Raw genomic sequence first — 20,434 nt, 5'->3', positions numbered from 1 at the left:
CGTGGAGTGTTCAAGATGCAAGTCCCTGAGAATGAGTTGCAACTATAGAAACAACACATCAGAACAATATAAACCTGCACTTTGCTTTGCAGTCAGCACTACTGTCTATATAATTATTATATAAACAATATATATATAATATATGACTTATTATATAATTCAACAACCCAATAAATCACCATTCTTTTTACTAATTAGAAACTGGTTACCACAGACTGCTGAGCTGTGATATGAGCTCTCTGATAACGCTCAAATCAGAACCATGACTCGGCAAAACGCCCAGCAATCAGTGAGGGAACGTGGAAATGATTAATGTGCAATCCAGCCAGCAGAGGGAGGATGCGCGGACAAGCAAAACGTGAGTAAGCAGTTCCTCCACTTTCAAAGAACAAGTAGCAGAACTTTGCCTACAGCATAAAACACAAGAAGCCATATGTGTATAATGTTTAAAGAGCATTAAATGGTCTTCCTGCTTCCATTCTCACTCTGGAGAATGTTGTGTCATGGTTAGTCCTAAACCCAAAACCTCTTCCTTTCCCTCTCTGTCAGTGTTTCTCCTTCTTGTATTTCACCCAGTGTGCCATGTCATGGTTAGCTGTAGGTCCTCCCTCTTGCTTTGTTCTGCTGGCCTGAATGCCGCTTCCTGTTTTCACCATGCTGTGAGTATAAAAGTGGGAGGGAGCGAGAGAGTGGGTATAAAAGAGGCAGCTGCAGAGTGAACTCTACAACCTACAACAGAGCAAAAAGGTTCTCTTCATAGAATCAGGAAAACTACACAACTCTGACCGGAAACTATTCAAACACTATCTGAGTGAGTAAACGTTTTAGTAATGATTACTTTAAAATGCACTTTTAACTTTTGCTCTACGATCACCGAGGGTTCTCACATATTGTCTCCGTGAGATGTTGTAATATTTGTATTTTTAAAATTTTTGCAAATATTATACACTGCAGCTGTTCTCAGTAGCTGCTCTTATTGTTTTCTTCACAGAAATGGAAGCAGATAAGCAGAAAGTACAGACTGAGAAGGTTCAGGTCACAGACCGGTAAGTGCAAAAACAAATCTCAGATGTTCACACGGCATCTTTAAGCTACAAGAATATAATCCATGAAATATGACCTTATTTAATCGTTCCACATACTAACCAAAATGGACAAACAACAAGAAGTGTAATGATGTGTAGTTAAGAAGGTTGTGTATAGGTATTTAGGTTAACACAGCGCTGTATCTCTCTCTACAGTGATCTGTCTGAGCAGATAAAGGCTGTGACTAAAGACAGCCACGTCCGAGCCGAGAACACGGAACTGATGCTGGCCTTCCAGAGAGGAAACATCAGCCTGCAACAGTATAAGGTCAGCCATCTTCCTGGACCTTCTCAACACTCTCATACCAGTTACCTTTAAAATCCGTCCTTGGTTTACATTGTGAGAATGTCCTTGATACGACTCTTTAAATACGGCTTAACAGTTAATATTCTTCCCCTGTCTCTTTCCTCAGCTCCTGTTGTGCTCCTTGTATAAGATCTACGAAGCTCTGGAAGAGGAACTGGACAGGAACGCCTCTCACGACAGTGTCGCACCAATTTACTTCCCTCAGGAACTGGCCAGGATGGAGACACTCAAGAAAGATCTGGAGCACTTTTATGGTCAGGACTGGAGAGAGAAGATGACCGTACCTGCTGCTACACTGAGATACGCTCAGAGATTGAGAGAGGTACTACAAATAGTTTTTACAAACAAGCTGATTTTGTCTACATATTGAAAGCCTCTAGAAGTTTCCTATGCTTGCACTACACTATTACTACAAGTGTAGCTGGATTCAACCCTCACTATATACACTGTTGTGTGATTTGGTACTTTATAATTAAATATACATGTTGCTTCTCTCTTATTCCAGATTGGTAGCGAGCATCCTGAATACCTCGTGGCTCACGCTTACACTCGCTACTTAGGTGACCTGTCAGGTGGCCAGGTGTTGGGCCGAATTACCCAGAAGTCTTTAGGACTGAAGAACGGAGAGGGCTTGGCGTTCTTCACGTTTCCCGCCGTCAGCAGCCCGAATCTGTTCAAGCAGCTGTACAGAAGCAGGATGAACAGCATCGAGCTGACGGAGACACAGAGAGAGGGAGTGCTGGAGGAAGCCGTCAGAGCCTTCGAGTTCAACATCCAGGTTAGAAACCTTTTCAACTTCACACGGATCCACTTAAAGGATACAGTACATTCTGTTGGAAGCCGTTCATAAGAGTGATCTCTGCAAGACGAGGTAACACCGGTGTGTGTGGGTTGTTTTCCAGGTGTTTGATGAACTCCAGAACTTGGTGAACATCTCAGAGAAGAATGAGTTGAGGCAGAGACATAAAGAACACAACCTCAAGACTCCAGGTAAAACAAACACAAACACAAGCTGCACAAATCCAGCAATCTTTATCTTATCCAGCATGTTAACGCCTTGACTGTCTCTCTTTCCTCAGATGTCAGAGTGAGCCAGAGCTCAGCGCCATCCTCCTCACTGTCGTCTCCGTCTCAGCTGCTCAGGATGCTGCTCGGAGTGTGTTTAGCTCTGGCAGTCGGAATGGGAATGTATGCATTTTAAATATTATGGCTGTGTAACATGTACAATACTGTATAGTATGCAAATGTAGATAAAGTGACGAGTTGAGGTGAAATTCCCAGATCACAGGAAACACCTCTGTACACTTTTAATTCAGAAAGGTCGTATTTTGTATAATGTGTAATTATTGATGTGTTTTATGTAACAATCACATGTTTATATGAAGATTAATAAGTACACTGTCCAGATACTGTATTATATGATGACCTGTACTGAATGTAGCGTGTGTGTGTGTGTGTGTGTGTGAGAGAGAGAGAGAGAGAGAGAGAGTAGATAGTGTGTACCTTTAATGCACTTTCTGAAATGATAGAAATATTAAATATTTCACTGTACAAAATTTTCATTTTTTTAATTAAAACACTGAAGCAAAATTAAACCGAATGTGTGATCTTTCATTTTCAGAAATATGTAACTAATGCAGGGAAAGTGATGTACATTAAATAGAAGGTATTATTTTCAATATTATCAGTAACAGACATGGGGATTATTTAACACTTAATGGAAAGAGTCTCCAGTGGCAGCCTTTTCTAGCAGAAAGTTACAATACTAAATGTAAAAAATGTAACTTTTGTTAAATTGCAGTTGTATGAGAGGAATAAAACATTTTGTTGTTATTGGAAAATTATCAACTTCAAGGATTCATATCAATTAATGTGGACAAGGTGGCTTAGTGGTTAGCGCATTTGCCTCACACATCCAGAGTTGGGTGTTCGATCTCCGCCTCCACCCTGTGTGCATGGAGCTTGCATGTTCTCTCTGTGCTTTGGGGGTTTCCTCCGGGTACTCTAGTTTCCTCCCCCACCCATTGTAGGCTGATTGTCATTTCTAAATTGTCCATAGTGAGTGCGTGTGCGATTGTGCCCTGTGATGGATCTACGGTGTTCCCCGCCTCATGTCCCAAATCTCCTGGGATAGGCTCCAGGCTCCCTGTGACCCTGCACAGGATAAGCGGTACAGAAAAGGTTACTGAAAGCCCATCAACATCATAAAGCCTGTCTAATCTCGTAAAGATCCCATTATCACTATACAGATTAAAAATTACATGTGTGTGTCTGTAAACTGTGTGTATATTAGGAACAGCAGATTGAAAATGCAGACTAATTGTAGTTTGGTTTTTATACACATATATGGGTGGCTGTGGTTCAGGTGGTAGAGCGGGTTGTCCACTACTCGTATGGTTGGCGGTTAGATTCCCGGCCCACATGAATCCACATGCAGAAGTGTCTTTGGGCAAGACGCTGAACCCAATGTTGTTCCCGATGGCAAGCTAGCGCCTTGCATGGCAGATCTGCTATCATTGGTGTGTGAGTGTGAGCGTGTGTGAGTGGGTGAATGAGACACAGTGTAAAGCGCTTTGGAACCACTATACCATCATAATCACTCATTCAGGTAAAAGCATTTCAGTACAGAGTTCAATACATGGTGCATGTACAGGAGTCATCCTATCCGACGTCCCGCTGTTCTTTGGCACTGGAGGGAACTGCTTACTCACGTTTAGCAGTTCCACTTAGTGTAAACTAATCATTTCCACATACCCTGCCTGAGTCAGGGTTCTGATATGAACGCAGGGTTATCAGAGCACTCAAATCCCAGCTCAGCAGGTTTGATTCATTGCCCTGTTGGAACATATGGAGGCTGTCATGAGCAAATCACTCACTTATTAAAAGGCTGTATAAATAGATCACTATCCACTGTGTTTATGTGTGTGTGTGTGTGTGTGTGTGTGTGTGTGTGTGTGTGTGTGTGTGTGTGTGTGTGTAGCTGTTTAAAAGTTTAAACGAGAACTGTAATTAAAGCTGCTGGATGGAAGATTCTGAAATTTCACTCAGTCCTGAGAAAGAAAGAAAGAAAAAAGAAAATTCCAAGCTACTCGTGAAAGAACAGTCTCACCACTCCACCTGAACTAATCTAGCTCCAGGTAGATGGCCTCGTCTAGGCAGAATTGCAGTTGTGCCATACCGTTTTTCTATGAATTAAAACATGAAAAAAAATATAGCACAGCCACGACTCTGCCTAGAGGAAGCCATCCACCAAAAGTCAGTGACTAAGTAAGTTGGGTATTTGTCAGAGAAGCAACCAAGTGGCCAAGAGTAACTCTGAAGGATCTAGAGAGATCCCCGTCTTAGATGGGAGTAGCTGTTCACCGTAGAGCCATAGCCCAGATACTCCACAAAACTTGGCTTTATGGAAGAGTGGTGAGTGTGTCATGTTGGAGACTCAGGAAACAAGTGGAAAAGTTTTCACTGACACGATGAGACCAAATTTAAACTTTTTCGCCAGGGCACAAAGTTCTACATTTAGCAGAGACCCAACACTATCCATCAAGTTCCCACAGTGAAGCATGGTGGTGGTAGCATCATGTAGAGAATTACCCTTAGTCTCTTGATTGCTTCTCTGAGTAATGCCTTCCTTACATTTCGGTGGACGGCCTACTCTATACATAGTGGCAGCTTGTCCCATGTTCTTTCCATTTTTTTAATAACAGATTTAGTGGTTGATAGCTTCGTGGTCTTCATGATGATGTTCGTTAAGTATGTTCCCTAACAAGCTCTGGGGTCTTCCAGCGCTTCATTCAGCCAGTTATGTAAGTTCTGATGGTGAATGGTTGCACCAAAACTAATTAGGATTTTTTTTTACTTTATTATTATATATATTTTATTTATTTATTTATAAAATTGTAAACCATTTTGCAAACTATATTGTTTTTTTTCCTCCACTGGGATTTTTTTTCCAACTATGACCAGGTTGCAACACTATGAAATGTTATAGGTATAACATTTATATAGTTGGACCACATTTCTGAAATAAATCTGTGTTTAAATTCTGTACATTATAGGGCCAAAAGTTTGTGGACACCTAACCATCACACCCATATATTCTTTTTGAACATCCCCTTCCAGACTTTGGACCATGGCTGTGGGGATTTGCGTTCATTCAGCCACAAGAGCATTAGTGAGGTCAGACACTGATTTTGGGCGAGGAGGCCTGGAATGCAGCCAGCGTTCCAATTCATCCCAGAGGTGTTCAGTTGGGTTGAGGCCAGGGCTCTGTGCAGGACACATTGGTTCTTCCACTCCAACATTGGCAAACCATGTCTTCATGGGTTTCATTTTGTGATACAGGGGCATCGTCATGCTGGAACATTGTGGGGAATTGTAATTGTACAATTGTAATTGTAATTGTACAGTATACAAAGACATTATATACAACTGTGTGCTTCCAACTTTGTGGCAACAGATTGGGGAAGAACCACATATGGGTGTGACGGTAAAGTGTCCACAAACTTTTGGCCATATGGTGTAGAATAGATGGTCTGTGAATTTTTTTTAACACTTGAAGGGCTCTATGTCTGCAAAATAAGGTTTAAGAGGGTTTAAGGTATATACTTTTTCAAGTGAAATATATCGTAAAAGTATTTCATACACATTTTCATGCAGTGTTTATTAAATACATTTATCGTTCACCCAAACCACTTGGGGCGCTGTTGCGCTTTTAATGCATTCTTCTATTCGCTGAAGCAAGAGGCATATCAGTGTTCAAGATGGCGGCGAGGATAGCTTGAAGTTTATGAATGCTAGTTAATGGTAATTTCTCCGTTTTATTGAATTAAAATAATACTTTTTTCCCTTAAATACACGGTGATGACTAACGGTATCTAAATAATGCATATTAGAGAGATAAGTTGAGCATTTATAATATGGTTTATTGTGTTTGAAAGTTAACCGGCTCGCTAACTAGTCCTAGGTATTTGCTAAAGCTAAACATTTAGCTTAGTTTTCCGAGGCTGAATGCCAAATAGCGCTATACTCCCTAGATAAGTACCCCAGCTAGGGTTTGTTGTCATGTTTTTCATGCCCTGTGTAGTGCACTATTTATCCAATACGAAGCCGTTTGGGCTTCAACTCCCAGTAGCGTTAGCCACTAAGCTAAGCGAGAGAGATAGTGTGTGCTAAAGCTATCTGGCAAACATTAAAGAGAAGTGTGTTAGCCAAGTAGCGAAATTGTTTTCAAACCCAGGCGGGAAAACGTTGTTTATATCCAGCCCGCGACCCTCGGATCCGCCTCTCGGATTTCAGTTAGATCGTATCGGAGATGTTTCCCACAGGATGAGTGTGTGATGTTGGAAATGAGAAAGTAAATAGGATCACGGTGAGCTCTGAGATGTAATAATGTGCTTTCTTGGTGCAGTTTGATCAGCGCGATCACCTGAAGAAACGAGACGTGTGTGCACATATCAATAAACCAGATGAATCCGATCTCAAATGCGGTTCCGTTTACAGCTGAGAATATTGGAAATATTTGATGGTTGTGTATTTCGGGCGTTGTGGTGAGTGCTTGTTTGGGATGACACAATTTTATTTTCCAATTTTCAAAAAAAAAAAAAAAAAAAAGTCACACAATCCCAGTCCTGATCCTGGAATGCCCTATGTCCTGCACATTTGAGTGTTTGCCCTGCTCTGACACACCTGATCCGATGAATCCACTCAATAACAAGTCTTTCTGAGTTCATGCCGGTGTCTTAGAGCAGGGAAAACTTTTGATGGAGGACCTCATCTATGCAGAATTGACGCTGTGCATTAAAACATCAAAAAAATCTGCCTAGAGGAAGCCATCCGCCAAAAGTCAGCAGCCGAGTAAGTTGGGCGTTTGTCAGAGAAGTAACTCTGAAGGATCTGGTGAGATCTTAGACGGGAGTAGCTGTTCACAATACAGCTATAACCCAGATACTCCACAAACTTTGGCTTTAAGAGTGGAAGAGTGGTGAGAACAAGGGGGGGTTTGACCCATATGAGTTTGACATGACTCAGGAAACATGTGGAAAAGTTTTCGCTGAACCGATGAGACCAAAATCGAATGTTTTCGGCAGGGCACAAAGTTCTACATTTGGCAGAGACCCAGCACTATCCATCAAGTTCCCACAGTGAAGCATGATGGTGGTAGAATCATGTAGAGAATTACCCTTAGTCTCTTGACTGCTTCTCTGAGTAATGCCTTCCTTACATTTCAGTGGACGGCCTACTCTATACATAGTGGCAGCTTGTCCCATGTTCTTTCCATTTTTTAAATAACAGATTTAGTGGTTGATAGCTTCGTGCTCTTCATGATGCTGTTTGTTAGGTATGTTACCTAACAAGCTCTGGGGTCTTCCAGCACTTCATTCAGCTAATTATGTGACTTCCAATGGTGACTGGTTGCACCAGAACTAATTTACACATGGGGAAACACTCAAATGTGTAGGACAGGGTATTCTCCAGGACCTCAGTCTTTCTCTACCCGTCTATCAGTTACCCTCTACAGACCGGATATTTAGGTATTGAACCGTTTTCATCACATCAAATCACTGACACTGAAAAGTCTTAACAGCGCTGCTTTGCACGATACACTCGTACCACGAATGCACCTACATGACATTTCAACCTGCTCAAATGACAAACATTTCCGTGTTTGCTTCATCAGATGGAGGGTGAGGTGAGCCTGGTGGCAGGCCGCAGTCAGAGAGAGAAGAGGAGATCGTACAAGGACCTCCTGCGAGAAGAGGAGATCATCGATGCTGAGGTTCGCAAGTCCTCAAAGAAGCGTCCCAAGGTGAGAAGACCGGAACCTGACAAGTAGTGTACTGTGTTATGTTGATACAACTTTCAGTGTTTTTATTCAGTACTACACTGAGGTTTGTTGTCTGGTTTTCCAAAAAAAAAAAAAAAAGGAATCGGATGGGTTTGTAGCGAGCGGCGAGTTTCACAAGAAGAAAAAGAAGCATCATGATGATTATCATTACAAAGGTGGGTTAGAGGGTGAGCACTGGTTAAAAAAATAACTCTAATAGTAATAAAACAATAATATTAATATGAAAAACCCTAACAAAAGTAATAGTGTTCCAGCGGCTTTGGTGCTTGGACCCCTAATTATAAGTAAGCAAGTGCTGCCTTATGCAGGTTTTGACGTGATATATCAAGGAGCCTGATTATGCCTGTTTACAAACTATAGAAACAAGATAGCATGATAAAGCAGCGAATGTGCATCTCTTTCCCAGATCACCACAAAAAGAAGAAAAGGCCGTCCGACAGCCATGGTAGCTCTACGTCTGCCTCAGCCCCCTCCAGTTCTCCCCACGATGGCATGACTGCCATGGGTCTGCTCCAGGCCATCACCTCTCCTACAGCTGTAGGCTCAGAGCCCTGCCCTACGCTTCCCAAGAAACCGTCATACCCCTCGCTCCCTTCAGTTAAAGATCGCAGGCGAGAGAGCATGCCCCCGTCCAAACCAGCTAAGAAGAAACCGCATGTAATGAGAGAGATGCTACCGATGGTCGGAGAGGAAGTGGAGCTGGAAGGTGAGGAACAGATGGCAGGTGCTTTTATGCAAAATGACAGGTGAGGCCGAATCGAATGAAGGCTTAGATCTGCTAAAGTCAAAGAAGCTGAGAGTGATACTGAGTTTTCATCAACCGACCACAAACAGGTGCACACTTTAGTCCTGAAAAACGGACTTTTCGAATTTGCATGGTACGTTTCTGTAAAGGAGCATAGTCACGAACTGGCTGCTTTCATAGACCGAGACGATTTAACTGACATAGCACAGAACGTTCTCAAGGCCCATCAGCAAACTCTGCAAAATATCATTTACTGACTGCAAAGTCACCTTTCAGACTTTTTCCTAAGTTTTAAAGATGGGATTCTGTGAAGTTCAGCGACTCGGTCTTGTTCCGGAAAAGCTCATCGTGTCGCAGTGTTGAAATGCTGCTGCAGCGAGCCAGTCAGATTGCAAGCTTACAGATTCTGAAGCTCGTGGCCAGGTGTACAAAAGATATCGGATGCTCTGCAGAGCGTCTGAGGCCGAGACTAGAACACGCTGTTCTGTGGTGGCTTTCAGCCCACAAATGTCATTCTGTAACAGTGTGTCATTCTTAAAAAAAAAAAAAGTTCGCTTTCGGCATTTTTGGTTTGCATTGAAAATAGGTCATAGTGGTGAGAATAACGTGTTGTTCGGTTAAAGATGGCTGCTAAGCGACATCTTCATTTTGTATTCGGGTAATAACAAAATACAAAAAGAATCGAGTGGCAAGTGCTTTGTTGGTCTTTATTGGTCACGTATACATTACAGCACAGTGACATTCTTTTCTTCATGTACCTCAGCATGCCAGGAAGTTGGGGGTCAGAGCACAGAATCAGCCATGATATAGCACCTGTAGAGCAGGGAGGGTTAAGGGCCTTGCTCAAGGGCCCAACCTTCCGATAAGTAACCCAGAGCCTTAACCACTAAGCCACCACTGCCCCCTGTCTGTAGCTTGTGTTTACATCTTGTAAAGATTTGCACATTTTGTTTAGGCTCTTGAATGAGCTGAACTCACTTTAATTGTCATGTGGTTCAAAACGGACTGGGTTCAATAAGGGCCATTTTTCTTCCTCTAGCTATTTAAAATTTAAAACAACTACTGCCTTGTCTTGGAAGATATTGTTCAACATTGTGACGATATGTTTTTGAAAAACACAGCAAAAAAAAAAAAGTGTTGTTTTTTTTTTTTTTTTACACCACATGCTTACACACAAGAATGATATATGGAGGGTGTTTTTTTTTTTTGCCAGTATACGCATTTATACCAGTTACATTTCTGATTCTGTTTAGTCCAGAGCTGTTGATTAATTTTCTCGAACAGCAGCCCTAATAAAGTAGTGCTGGCTGATTTACAAGACAAGTCACCGGTTTACATTAAAGCGCACCTATTATGCTTTTGAAACGTGCCTAATTTTGTTTTAGAGGTTTTGTACAGATAGATTTACATGCATGCAAGGTCATAAAACACTTTAATGTGCTCATAATTTAAACTGCAGCATTACCTTCTCGTGGCGTCATCACAAGCAGCGTTCGTCCAAAACCCTCTTTGATTCACACACGTTGAACCCGAGTACAGCTAAAAGGTCTCGTTTACCAACAAACATCACTGAAAGAGCGTGCAAAGCAATTTCGTGCAGTTGCGATTTCGCCAGTGCAAGTAGTTGCATCTCAAATTTTGAAAAAAGCCGCAGCAAAATCAATCATTTTTGGTCGCAACAGTCACAAACAAACTTAGCAAAATCATGTACAGACTGATTCAATACTCTGTATTGAAATTGATATTGAAAACTTTGCACAGTTCTGCTGTGTGAAGCGAATCTGAGTTGGAAAAAACAATCCGAGTTACCCAGAGCTCGTTTTCAAAACTGCATTCTTTTGCTAGATGTGGCGGTCTCACAAAAAGTGTGGCGTGGAATCATGTACACTGCAATACAGTAGTGAATGAATATGCAAATCTCCAGGCCTTACACGGTAAACCATGGTTTTGCATGGTCCGTGTTTGTATATTTGAACTGCCTGTCATTAACTCAGATTTTCTGATGAGATTTTGTCCAGTCTGTGGGCTCACATGATTTTTACCCAGAAATGACTGATCATTGTGGGGTGGGGGGGAGCCACTACACTTGATAATGTATACAATACAGTAGTGTGTTCAGTCAAAATCTTGCACTTGCTGACATCTCCTTTCACTGCAGGGCATTATGGGGGATCGTACGAGCTGCTGGACGACGAGAGCTCCTCCTCAGCGGAGGATGAAGAAGGGGGTCAGCTGGTCATTGACGATTCCTTCAACCAGTATAGAAAGAAGAACAAAAAGAGCAAGAAAAGCAAGAAGAAGAAGGACAAAGAGAAAGAGCGGCGTCACAGCAGCAAATGTATGAAGAAAAACACAACAGCTATTGCTGCATATGTATATATTTTTTTTTTATTCTGATAGAAATACATGGTGTTTTCTACGCCTTCGTTGTCTTGAATCTGTTCCCTGTTCCGTAGCCAACGGCAGCTCGGACCCCGGGGGGTTGTATGCAGGAGGACGGTCAGGATCTCACAGTGACAAAAAGAGAAAGAAGGAAGAGAAGGCCAGATTAAAGGCTGTGAAGGTAAATCACAGGACCTTGCACTTAGTTTCAATGAAACTCCTTCCCAAATTAATCTTTTGCTCTCTGGATTGCAGGCAAAAAAGAAGGTCCTCACCGCATATCAGATCTTCTCGAAAGAGTACAGGTTGAGCATCCTGGAGGAGCAGCCAGGTCTCGGTCAGTACGTGCACACCTCTTTAAATGAAGTAGCAGAGTTGATTTATTTATAGGCTTGCATGTCTCTGTTTTACAGAGTCATTAAGTAAGTAGGGATTCATATCTGACCCACACCAAAAAAAAAGTAGTCGTATTATGGGTACATTGTGTATTTAGCAGCCTGTTACTGTGTACATAACCCACACTATAAATGTTTACCATGTTCTTGCATGTTTATATAGAGATTAGGACAAGGCTATTATGTTCTAGTAAAAGGTGCCCAATTAGAATTTGAATGGTTTTCTCAACAAGACTCAGAGCAGAGATGGCCTTCATAACAGTATCCTGAGTTGTTGATTATAGATATATTTAGATATACAATGTCTATTCATTCTGGTATTTATAATATATATATATATATAATATATTTGCACATGACCTAGCATGCATAGCTGTTTCTACATAGTTTTATTATGAGCCATTAACTGACGCTGTTTTCAGGTTGCAGGTTATTTGTATGAAATTTCAGACAAAGAAATAGAAATTAAGAAGCAGAATAATCCGACTCCCAGAGATAATAATGATTCAAGTCATTTGACAGGAATGTTTACTGTATTATTTGACAGATTTTGGAGATTTGAGTAAGAAGTTGGCAGATGCTTGGAAACAGTTACCTGAGGGAGACAAACAGGTCAGTGTCTAATAGAGGTCGACTGATTGATCAGTTTTGCAGATTACTCGGCACCGATTGCTGGACTCGATTATCAGCAAAACTCAACACCGGTTTCCCGGTTGCATCCGTTGCGGGAGCGGCTGAGAAAGGTCCGCCGTCATTATACAGTACGAGAGTGGCCTCTAGAGGCTAAATAAAAACCATCGCTGACAAATTTTGTTGTGTTATTTGAAGTGTTTTTTTTTTTTTTTTTTTAATTCATTTTGGATGCCTCTATTTTTATTTGTTATTTGGAGTGTTACTTTTCGGTTTAGTTTGGATCTTTTATTTACTTTAAAATTTATTAATAGTTAATATATGAATATTTATATATTTATTTCATTTTAAAAAGTACAGTACATTTTCATGGTACAGTCAGTACTGTTTATTTTTGTAATAAAGTTCAGCAATACTTTGAGTGTTACAGTGAGGGAAAAAAGTATTTGATCCCCTGCTGATTTTGTACGTTTGCCCACTGACAAAGAAATGATCAGTCTATAATTTTAATGGTAGTTGTATTTGAACAGTGAGAGACAGAATAACAACAAAAAAATCCAGAAAAACGCATGTCAAAAATTTTATAAATTAATTTGCATTTTAATGAGGGGAAAAAGTATTTGACCCCCTCTCAATCAGAAAGATTTCTGGCTCCCAGGTGTCTTTTATACAGGTAACGAGCTGAGATTAGGAGCACACTCTTAAAGGGAGTGCTCCTAATATCAGTTTGTTACCTGTATAAAAGACACCTGTCCACAGAAGCAATCAATCAGTCATATTCCAAACTCTCCACCATGGCCAAGACCAAAGAGCTCTCCAAGGATGTCAGGGACAAGATTGTAGACCTACACAAGTCTGGAATGGGCTACAAGACCATTGCCAAGCAGCTTGGTGAGAAGGGGACAACAGTTGGTGCGATTATTCGCAAATGGAAGAAGCACAAAAGAACTGTCGATCTCCCTCGGCCTGGGGCTCCATGCAAGATCTCACCTCGTGGAGTTACATTGATCATGAGAACAGTGAGGAATCAGCCCAGAACTACACGGGAGGATCTTGTCAATGATCTCAAGGCAGCTGGGACCATAGTCACCAAGAAAACAATTGGTAACACACTACGCCGTGAAGGACTGAAATCCTGCAGCGCGCGCAAGGTCCGCTGCTCAAGAAAACACATATACATCCCTGTCTGAAGTTTGCCAATGAACATCTGAATGATTCTGAGGACAACTGGGTGAAAGCGTTGAGGTCAGATGAGACCAAAATGGAGCTCTTTGGCATCAACTCAACTCGCCGTGTTTGGAGGAGGAGGAATGCTGCCTATGACCCCTGGAACACCATCCCCACCGTCAAACATGGAGGTGGAAACATTATGCTTTGGGGTTTTTTTTCTGCTAAGGGGACAGGACAACTTCACTGCATCAAAAGGACGATGGACGGGGCCATGTACCGTCAAATCTTGGGTGAAAACCTCCTTCCCTCAGACAGGGCATTGTAAATGGGTCGTGGATGGATATTCCAGCATGACAATGACCCAAAACACACGGCCAAGGCAACAAAGGAGTGGCTCAAGAAGAAGCACATTAAGGTCCTGGAGTGACCTAGGCAGTCTCCAGACCTTAATCCCATAGAAAATCTGTGGAGAGAGCTGAAGGTTCGAGTTGCCAAACATCAGCCTCGAAACCTTAATGATTTGGAGAAGATCTGCAAAGAGGAGTGGGACAAAATCCCTCCTGAGATGTGTGCAAACCTGGTGGACAACGACAAGAAACGTCTGACCTCTGTGATTGCCAACAAGGGTTTTTAAACCAAGTACTAAGTCATGTTTTGCAGAGGGGTCAAATACTTATTTCCCTCATTAAAATGCAAATCAATTTATAACATTTTTGATGTGCGTTTTTCTGGATTTTTTTGTTGTTATTCTGTCTCTCACTGTTCAAATAAATCTACCATTAAAGTTATAGACTGATCATTTCTTTGTCAGTGGGTAAACATACAAAATCAGCAGGGGATCAAATACTTTTTTCCCTCACTGTATGTTTTCATTCAGTATGGATTTTACAAACTGTCGGTTGATTAATCGGTTATCAGCAGCTAGGTACCGCCCAACTTAGTTATCGGTGTTGGTAAAATCCACTATCGGTCGATCTTTAGTGTCTAAACTGTATGGGTATTTTAATTATTGTATTGCGTCTTCATGTATTTAGTGCTTTTTATCCATAATCCTAGGTGGTATTATTATTTTTTTGTACGGTCTTGCAAGAAATGCTTTGTTTGTAGAATAAATTGGTTTGTTTTCATGCTGTGAGACGTGTGTTATTGAGCATGCCATCCTGATCTCTCAGGTGTGGAGGGAGAGGGCGGAGTATCTGCAGCACAAGCAGATGAAGTACGAATCCACTACAAGCAAACACAGTAAACACAGCCAGCCCAAACCTGCCAAAGATACCAGTAAGACTAAAGGTTTGTAGACCACCACTGCTTTCAACACCGAGTCAACCCCTTCATAGAACACATTCTCCAGCAGATATATATAGATAGACACACAATTTCAGACAGAATGCCAGACAGATAACTAGACAGACGGCTTGACAGACATATGGATGGATAAATTGAGGGACAGGCAAATCGATTGGTAGATAGACAGGCTGACAGATGTCCAAACAGACACTGCGGGTGGGTGAATAGGTGGATAGATGAACAGGCGGTTGGGTTGCCAGGCAGATTGGTGAACAGATCGCACAAGCAAAGAACTCGGTTACATCATCAGTCATTAGGAGTAATGCATAAAATAATTCAGAAATAATTGAAAACAGCTGCCCAGGTCACAAGAATTGCTGTGTATTGTGTACTGTAGACAAAATATCTTCATGTGTATTAGCCAAAAGGATTGCCATACTCTCCTTAAAATCTTCAGTCATGTCTCAGTCAGGTAATCTATTATGTTATCTCTGCCCCCTTCAGGTGTTGCTCAGTTTCCGGGTGTGGTTACTCCAACCCCAGCAGCAACGCAGACAGTAGCAGTAGTACCGAAGCGACCAGAGCCTGCCGTGACTCTACCACAGAACGGACCGTCTCTGGCTCCTGCAGCTGAACCCTCGCCTTCCCCACTCAGAGATCCCGAGGTGGACCCAATCGATGCTGCGGCTCACCTGCAGCTGCTTGGCGAGTCACTGTCCCTGATTGGCCGGAGGCTTCAGGAGACCGAGGTATGACACATTGCTATAGCTTTTGGTACTCCTTAATCTGGATTTCCTCCAGCCAGTAGTGCATTAGGACCAATGCAGATATTGAATGTTTATTCAGTCTTTCACAGACATAGAAAAACTCTGCCTGTATAAATCACCAAACATAATTATAAACATGAAAAGCCCTTATATGACAGTTGGCTCAGTAAGTATGATGAATATCAGTGGAATAACCTCACTGTTTGTAAAGTGTATTAAGCGTAACCAGCATCCTGGAACTTGGCTTAGATTTGAGCAGTATTAAACTGTTTGCTCTGTGTGTGTGTTTGTGTGTAGGGGATGGTGACGGTATCAGGCTCTCTCTCTGTACTGTTGGACTCTGTGCTGTGTGCTCTTGGCCCTCTGGCGTGTCTCACTGCTCAGGTGCCAGAACTTAACGGCTGCCCTCCTCACGTACTGGTAACTACACTACCCTACCGTCTCAAAACATGCCGTGATTAGACATGCGATAAGTGACATGGGTAAAATGCACTTACAGCACTTCTAAGAGCTTAAAATACAGGGCCTCTGGTAACTAAGAGAGCTAATAACAAAAAAACAACACAGTGTTGACCCACTAGTTTCTCCAGCAAAGCTAAAGGTAATTCCAAATCTGCAGTTTTCCCTCTACCAAGTTAAATTGATGAGCTAAATTTTTAATTCCTGAAACTACGATAAAACTAAGCAGTTATGTTGAATTCTGTTACGTAATATTGAATACAACATTGAATTCCAGTCATAGATCCCAGACTGTTTATATGTTTAACATTAGGGCTGCAACTAACAATTATTTTTGATAATTGATTAATCTGTTCATTATTTCTTCGATTAATCGATTAGTTGGATTAAAAGACCTGTTTTTATTTTCTGTATTTTTTTTGTCACATTCTGCCCGATGTTTTCCTTCAAATATTGTGTAAATTGAAGGCTATGAAAAAGGTATTAAATGTATCTATGTGGTTTATGCTATACATTGTGCAAAGGATTTAAAAAAAACATTATATTTTGAAAACAAAAAAACAACTGATTATCCACAAGCTTTAAACAGAAGTTAAATCACTTTATTAAAAATGTAAAAAAAAAAAGAAAAACAAAAGCAGAAACTAAGTGTTAACTGGTAAGAGGCTGAATGTTCTGCAGTAACACACACATTCACTCATTTCAGCACAGTAACATGTTACTTTATTCTGTAAATGTATGACACTTCCTATATTTATATACAATTACATGTTCTAACCCCATTACAGTTTCTGCTCTCATAAAAACACTATTACTTTTGTTTCTAAATATAGCATCAAACAACATATTTGATCAAAATGAATATTTTAGTCAGAGTTATTGCGTTTCCTTTCTCTGTTTGATTGACGCGTATGCGTGGACTCGCGCTCATTCAGTGAAGTTTAACGGAGACTCGCTCGCTGCCAGGACGAGACTTTATGTAAAATGGAAATACTGGCGTGAATTTCGAACATTTACAGATAAGGATATAAAGGTAAACATGTCATTTCTGTGCTGAAGAAAATATGTCGAACACATTAAACAGCACACGCTTCTGTCGCAGCGTCTGACACGACAAGCCATGTTAATACACTTACGAGTTAGTTTGAAGCGCTTAATATAAAACGCTCTCAAGTTTTGGATGACGTGGATCATGTACTTTTCCCTCAGCAGCAGCTCACTCTGACCTCCGCTGTTTCTCAGATGTGTTTCATTCATAGAAATACGTTTTTCACCATTGTGTAGTGACGTCACTGAAGGGGGGATATCCACAGTGATGTCACAGACCCAACTAATCCATAATGACGTTCATTATCGATTATTATCAATTAGTTGTTGCAGCCCTAGTCGTGTGTGTGTTTGATGATTGGCTACAGGAGGAGTCTATGATCTGTGATTGGTCATCATCGATGTCAGTCAGAATGCCTGTTTCTCTGAAAGTACCAAATGCTAGAAGTCTGGCTTATGAGACTAACATCGACTTAACTGTCAAGAGTCTAACCAGTAGCTAAAGTTAATTCAGCATGTTTCAATCCCAATAAAATGTATTCCAAAAAGTTGCATTCCTCATCAATTAAATATTTTAAAAACAAATCAGTTTATTGTATTCAGATTTTACAAATGACCCATTATTATATTATTATTCTACACACAAACATAGCAAGTGATCTGATTAAAAAAAAAAATTCTCTCTTCTCTCTATCACTTTCAGTCAAACACTCTGGATAACATAGCCTACGTCATGCCTGGACTCTGAACGCTACCGGATCATCTCCCAAGTACAGACTTTCTCTTCTCTCTCTGGAAGATGAGGCCTAGCTGGTAGTTCCTCACCCTTGGACCTTTGTCAACCCTGACAGTACTTCTGGTTCTCATCATGAGAAGGACTTGAATTGCACATTTTTGCACTGGACAGACCACAGACTACACGTCTCCTTTTAACCTGCTTCTTAATGCGTCGTTTCCATTTTTATCCTGTCTACTCTCCATTTTGTATTTTTGTCAACGTGTTTTTTTTTTTTCTTTCCTTTCTTTCAATTAAAAGCATTTTAGTGAGCCCTTTTAACCTCTGTGCACCTGCTCTGATTTTTAACTTGGTTTGGGTGGGTGGTGCTTGTTAGTTGGGATTGCAGGTCACTATTTTACATTCGATACTTGCCCCCTAACTTGATTTATAGTCTCAAAGCTCAGGTTATTAACCAGCTTTAAGCTCCAGGGTCCTCTAGAAGAAGTATGACGATATCTTTTTGTGGTTGTCATTATGCAACTTTATAACAGTGTTAGACATTATGTAGAAGTAGGGTTGAACAATGATGCTACTACACTTAATGTGACATGCTGTCTTTGGTGACCTCATGTAAAACACATCTGTTCTGCTAACTTGTTCGTTTACTTTCAGGATGAAATCATGTACGGTGCTCTGAGCTTTTATATTTTACATCACATACGACACGTGTGAGGTTTTATTAAATGAGCTACATGCGAGAGTAAACATACTTCTAGTCTGCAAATGTTTCCTTTTAAATAAATAGCTCGGCTTAAATCTTTTATTATTACTCTTTTGGTACCGAGGTTTCCGAGTTTTTCTTTAACACTGTCGTGTCTGGCTTGCTCTATAGAACTATATTAGAGCTAAATTTAAATCTATATCCAGATGTCTGTACAGCTGCTGTATGACAATGTTCAGTGTTAAAAGTGCTATATAAATAAAGATTTGAATTGAATGATTTATTTAGTGCTTTTACAGTAACAGTGGACATTGTCACCAAGCAACGTTTTCGAGTTAGATTAAGTGTAGGTGGGATTGTTAGGCTATCCAAGTGAGGCCATCCACAGCAATCTTTAGGGTATCCATGTAGTAGAGCGATTCTCAGGTGATGGGAGCTCCAGGCAGAAGCAGTGCGTCAGGGTCACAGGCATCTCCTCAGGTAGCTGGAATAATGTGTAGCTCAACAGAGAAAGAGGGGGAGGGAGAGAGGGAGATCAGATTATTAGGAATGTGCTTGTCCTATAGTGGAGGATGTAGCCTGTATGGCCAAAGGTTTCTGGACACCTGACAATCACACCCATATGTGTTATAGCCCAGAGTGTTGCCACAAGTTGGAAGCATACAATGTTTTTGTATGCGGTAGCATTACAGTTTTCTTTCACTGGAACTGTCCAGTGCCCAAACATGTTCCAGCAGGATAATGCCCCTTTGCACCAAGTGATTCAAAGGAAATTGTACTGATTTTATCTACTATTCTATACTATATTATACTTTATCCATTATAACCATTTTTTTTCAGGGGAGAGGCAGAAGGTAACACAGGCATGAGATCATCCTGGGACATAAAGTGGCCCACCACTCCAATGTAAATAAAGGAAAAAGTGCTACCTCATGCTATAATCTTCATTATTCTAGGTACTAATAAAGAGCCTGCACCTTTTGATTGAAACAGACAAGGTGACATTCTGTCATCTGGAGGGTGAGAAGGTGAACCAATTAAGGTCAACAACTCTTTCAAGATTTTCAATAAAACCTGATTGTACGCTTGCTATGGAAGCATGGCGAAGTGCGTGTATTGTGACTAAGACACATTGTAAATTGAATGAAGTAGTGATCTGAGAGCTTCAGATGGGGGAAGTGTGACTATGTTTTCTATATTTAATTCAAATGTCAGTATTCAGTCAAAGGGTGTCTCAGCTTTAATGAGTGGCTCCGATTATATTCTGTTTGAACCCTAATGAGTGAAAAATCCTATAGTAATCCATGTAACAAGGAAGTTGTCAAACTGATTATATGAGAGGTGGGCAATGCTGAATGTAACTTTAACTCCAAAATCTGTTTTTAAGTAACCATATAGGCTGACCATTTTTTTTTTTTTTTTGTTGAGGGAAAAGTTTTGAAGCCTAATCCATTCTGCTAGCATCCTGAGGTATCTTGGTGTGTTTTGACCATGCACAACATTATTGTATGTTTAAGGTGATGTGTCCTCTTTATATGGTTGTTAAGTAGGGAATGAAACCAGACAGGAAGTGCTGCTTCCTGTCTGGTATAATCAAGGATGTAGTGGTGTGATGTGGCCCAAAGTCCACCCAAAGTCTTCGAAATTAGCCGAAGACTACAACTTTATTTATTAAAGAACGACACGTCCCTTTTTTTATTATTATTTATTTACTTTTATTTTTTTTAAACCCATTTATAGTTACCTTTAATGTTGTGGAATGTCCACTAAAACAAATGACTTCCTGTTATCGCTTGAGTTATAGCAGGCTCACCAGCCTCTCCTTTTCTCTCTCTTGATGTTAACAAGACAAAAAAAAATGCATTTGGTCATGTTAC

At 40.8% G+C, this 20,434-nt stretch overlaps 2 protein-coding genes across 4 annotated transcripts; both read left to right on the top strand.

Annotated features, from left to right (window-relative positions):
- The first annotated feature begins 654 nt into the window (after positions 1-654).
- On the top strand, positions 655-2,987 carry LOC128615410 (heme oxygenase). Its single transcript, XM_053637470.1, has 7 exons — positions 655-811; positions 992-1,046; positions 1,242-1,353; positions 1,499-1,714; positions 1,898-2,170; positions 2,295-2,382; positions 2,472-2,987. The coding sequence occupies exons 2-7, from the start codon at positions 994-996 to the stop codon at positions 2,591-2,593; spliced, it is 864 nt and encodes a 287-aa protein (XP_053493445.1). The 5' UTR covers positions 655-811; positions 992-993; the 3' UTR covers positions 2,594-2,987.
- A 3,121-nt stretch (positions 2,988-6,108) lies between these two features.
- On the top strand, positions 6,109-18,833 carry LOC128616040 (HMG box-containing protein 4-like). Of its 3 annotated transcripts, XM_053638498.1 has the most exons (13): positions 6,137-6,195; positions 6,800-6,938; positions 8,069-8,197; positions 8,316-8,391; positions 8,643-8,942; positions 11,140-11,319; positions 11,438-11,544; positions 11,619-11,700; positions 12,306-12,370; positions 14,731-14,848; positions 15,350-15,594; positions 15,910-16,032; positions 17,822-18,833. In XM_053638498.1, the coding sequence occupies exons 3-13, from the start codon at positions 8,069-8,071 to the stop codon at positions 17,864-17,866; spliced, it is 1,470 nt and encodes a 489-aa protein (XP_053494473.1). In that variant the 5' UTR covers positions 6,137-6,195; positions 6,800-6,938; the 3' UTR covers positions 17,867-18,833. The 3 variants fall into 3 exon arrangements, with proteins under 3 accessions (XP_053494472.1, XP_053494473.1, XP_053494474.1); XM_053638497.1 differs by lacking the exon at positions 6,800-6,938 and having other exon boundaries at positions 6,109-6,195; XM_053638499.1 differs by lacking the exons at positions 6,137-6,195; positions 6,800-6,938 and adding an exon at positions 7,847-7,922.
- Positions 18,834-20,434: the final 1,601 nt, after the last annotated feature.

Source organism: Ictalurus furcatus, chromosome 12, assembly GCF_023375685.1.
Source record: "Ictalurus furcatus strain D&B chromosome 12, Billie_1.0, whole genome shotgun sequence".
NCBI classification, from domain to species: domain Eukaryota; kingdom Metazoa; phylum Chordata; class Actinopteri; order Siluriformes; family Ictaluridae; genus Ictalurus; species Ictalurus furcatus.
This window is presented reverse-complemented; position numbering and strand designations above follow the sequence as displayed.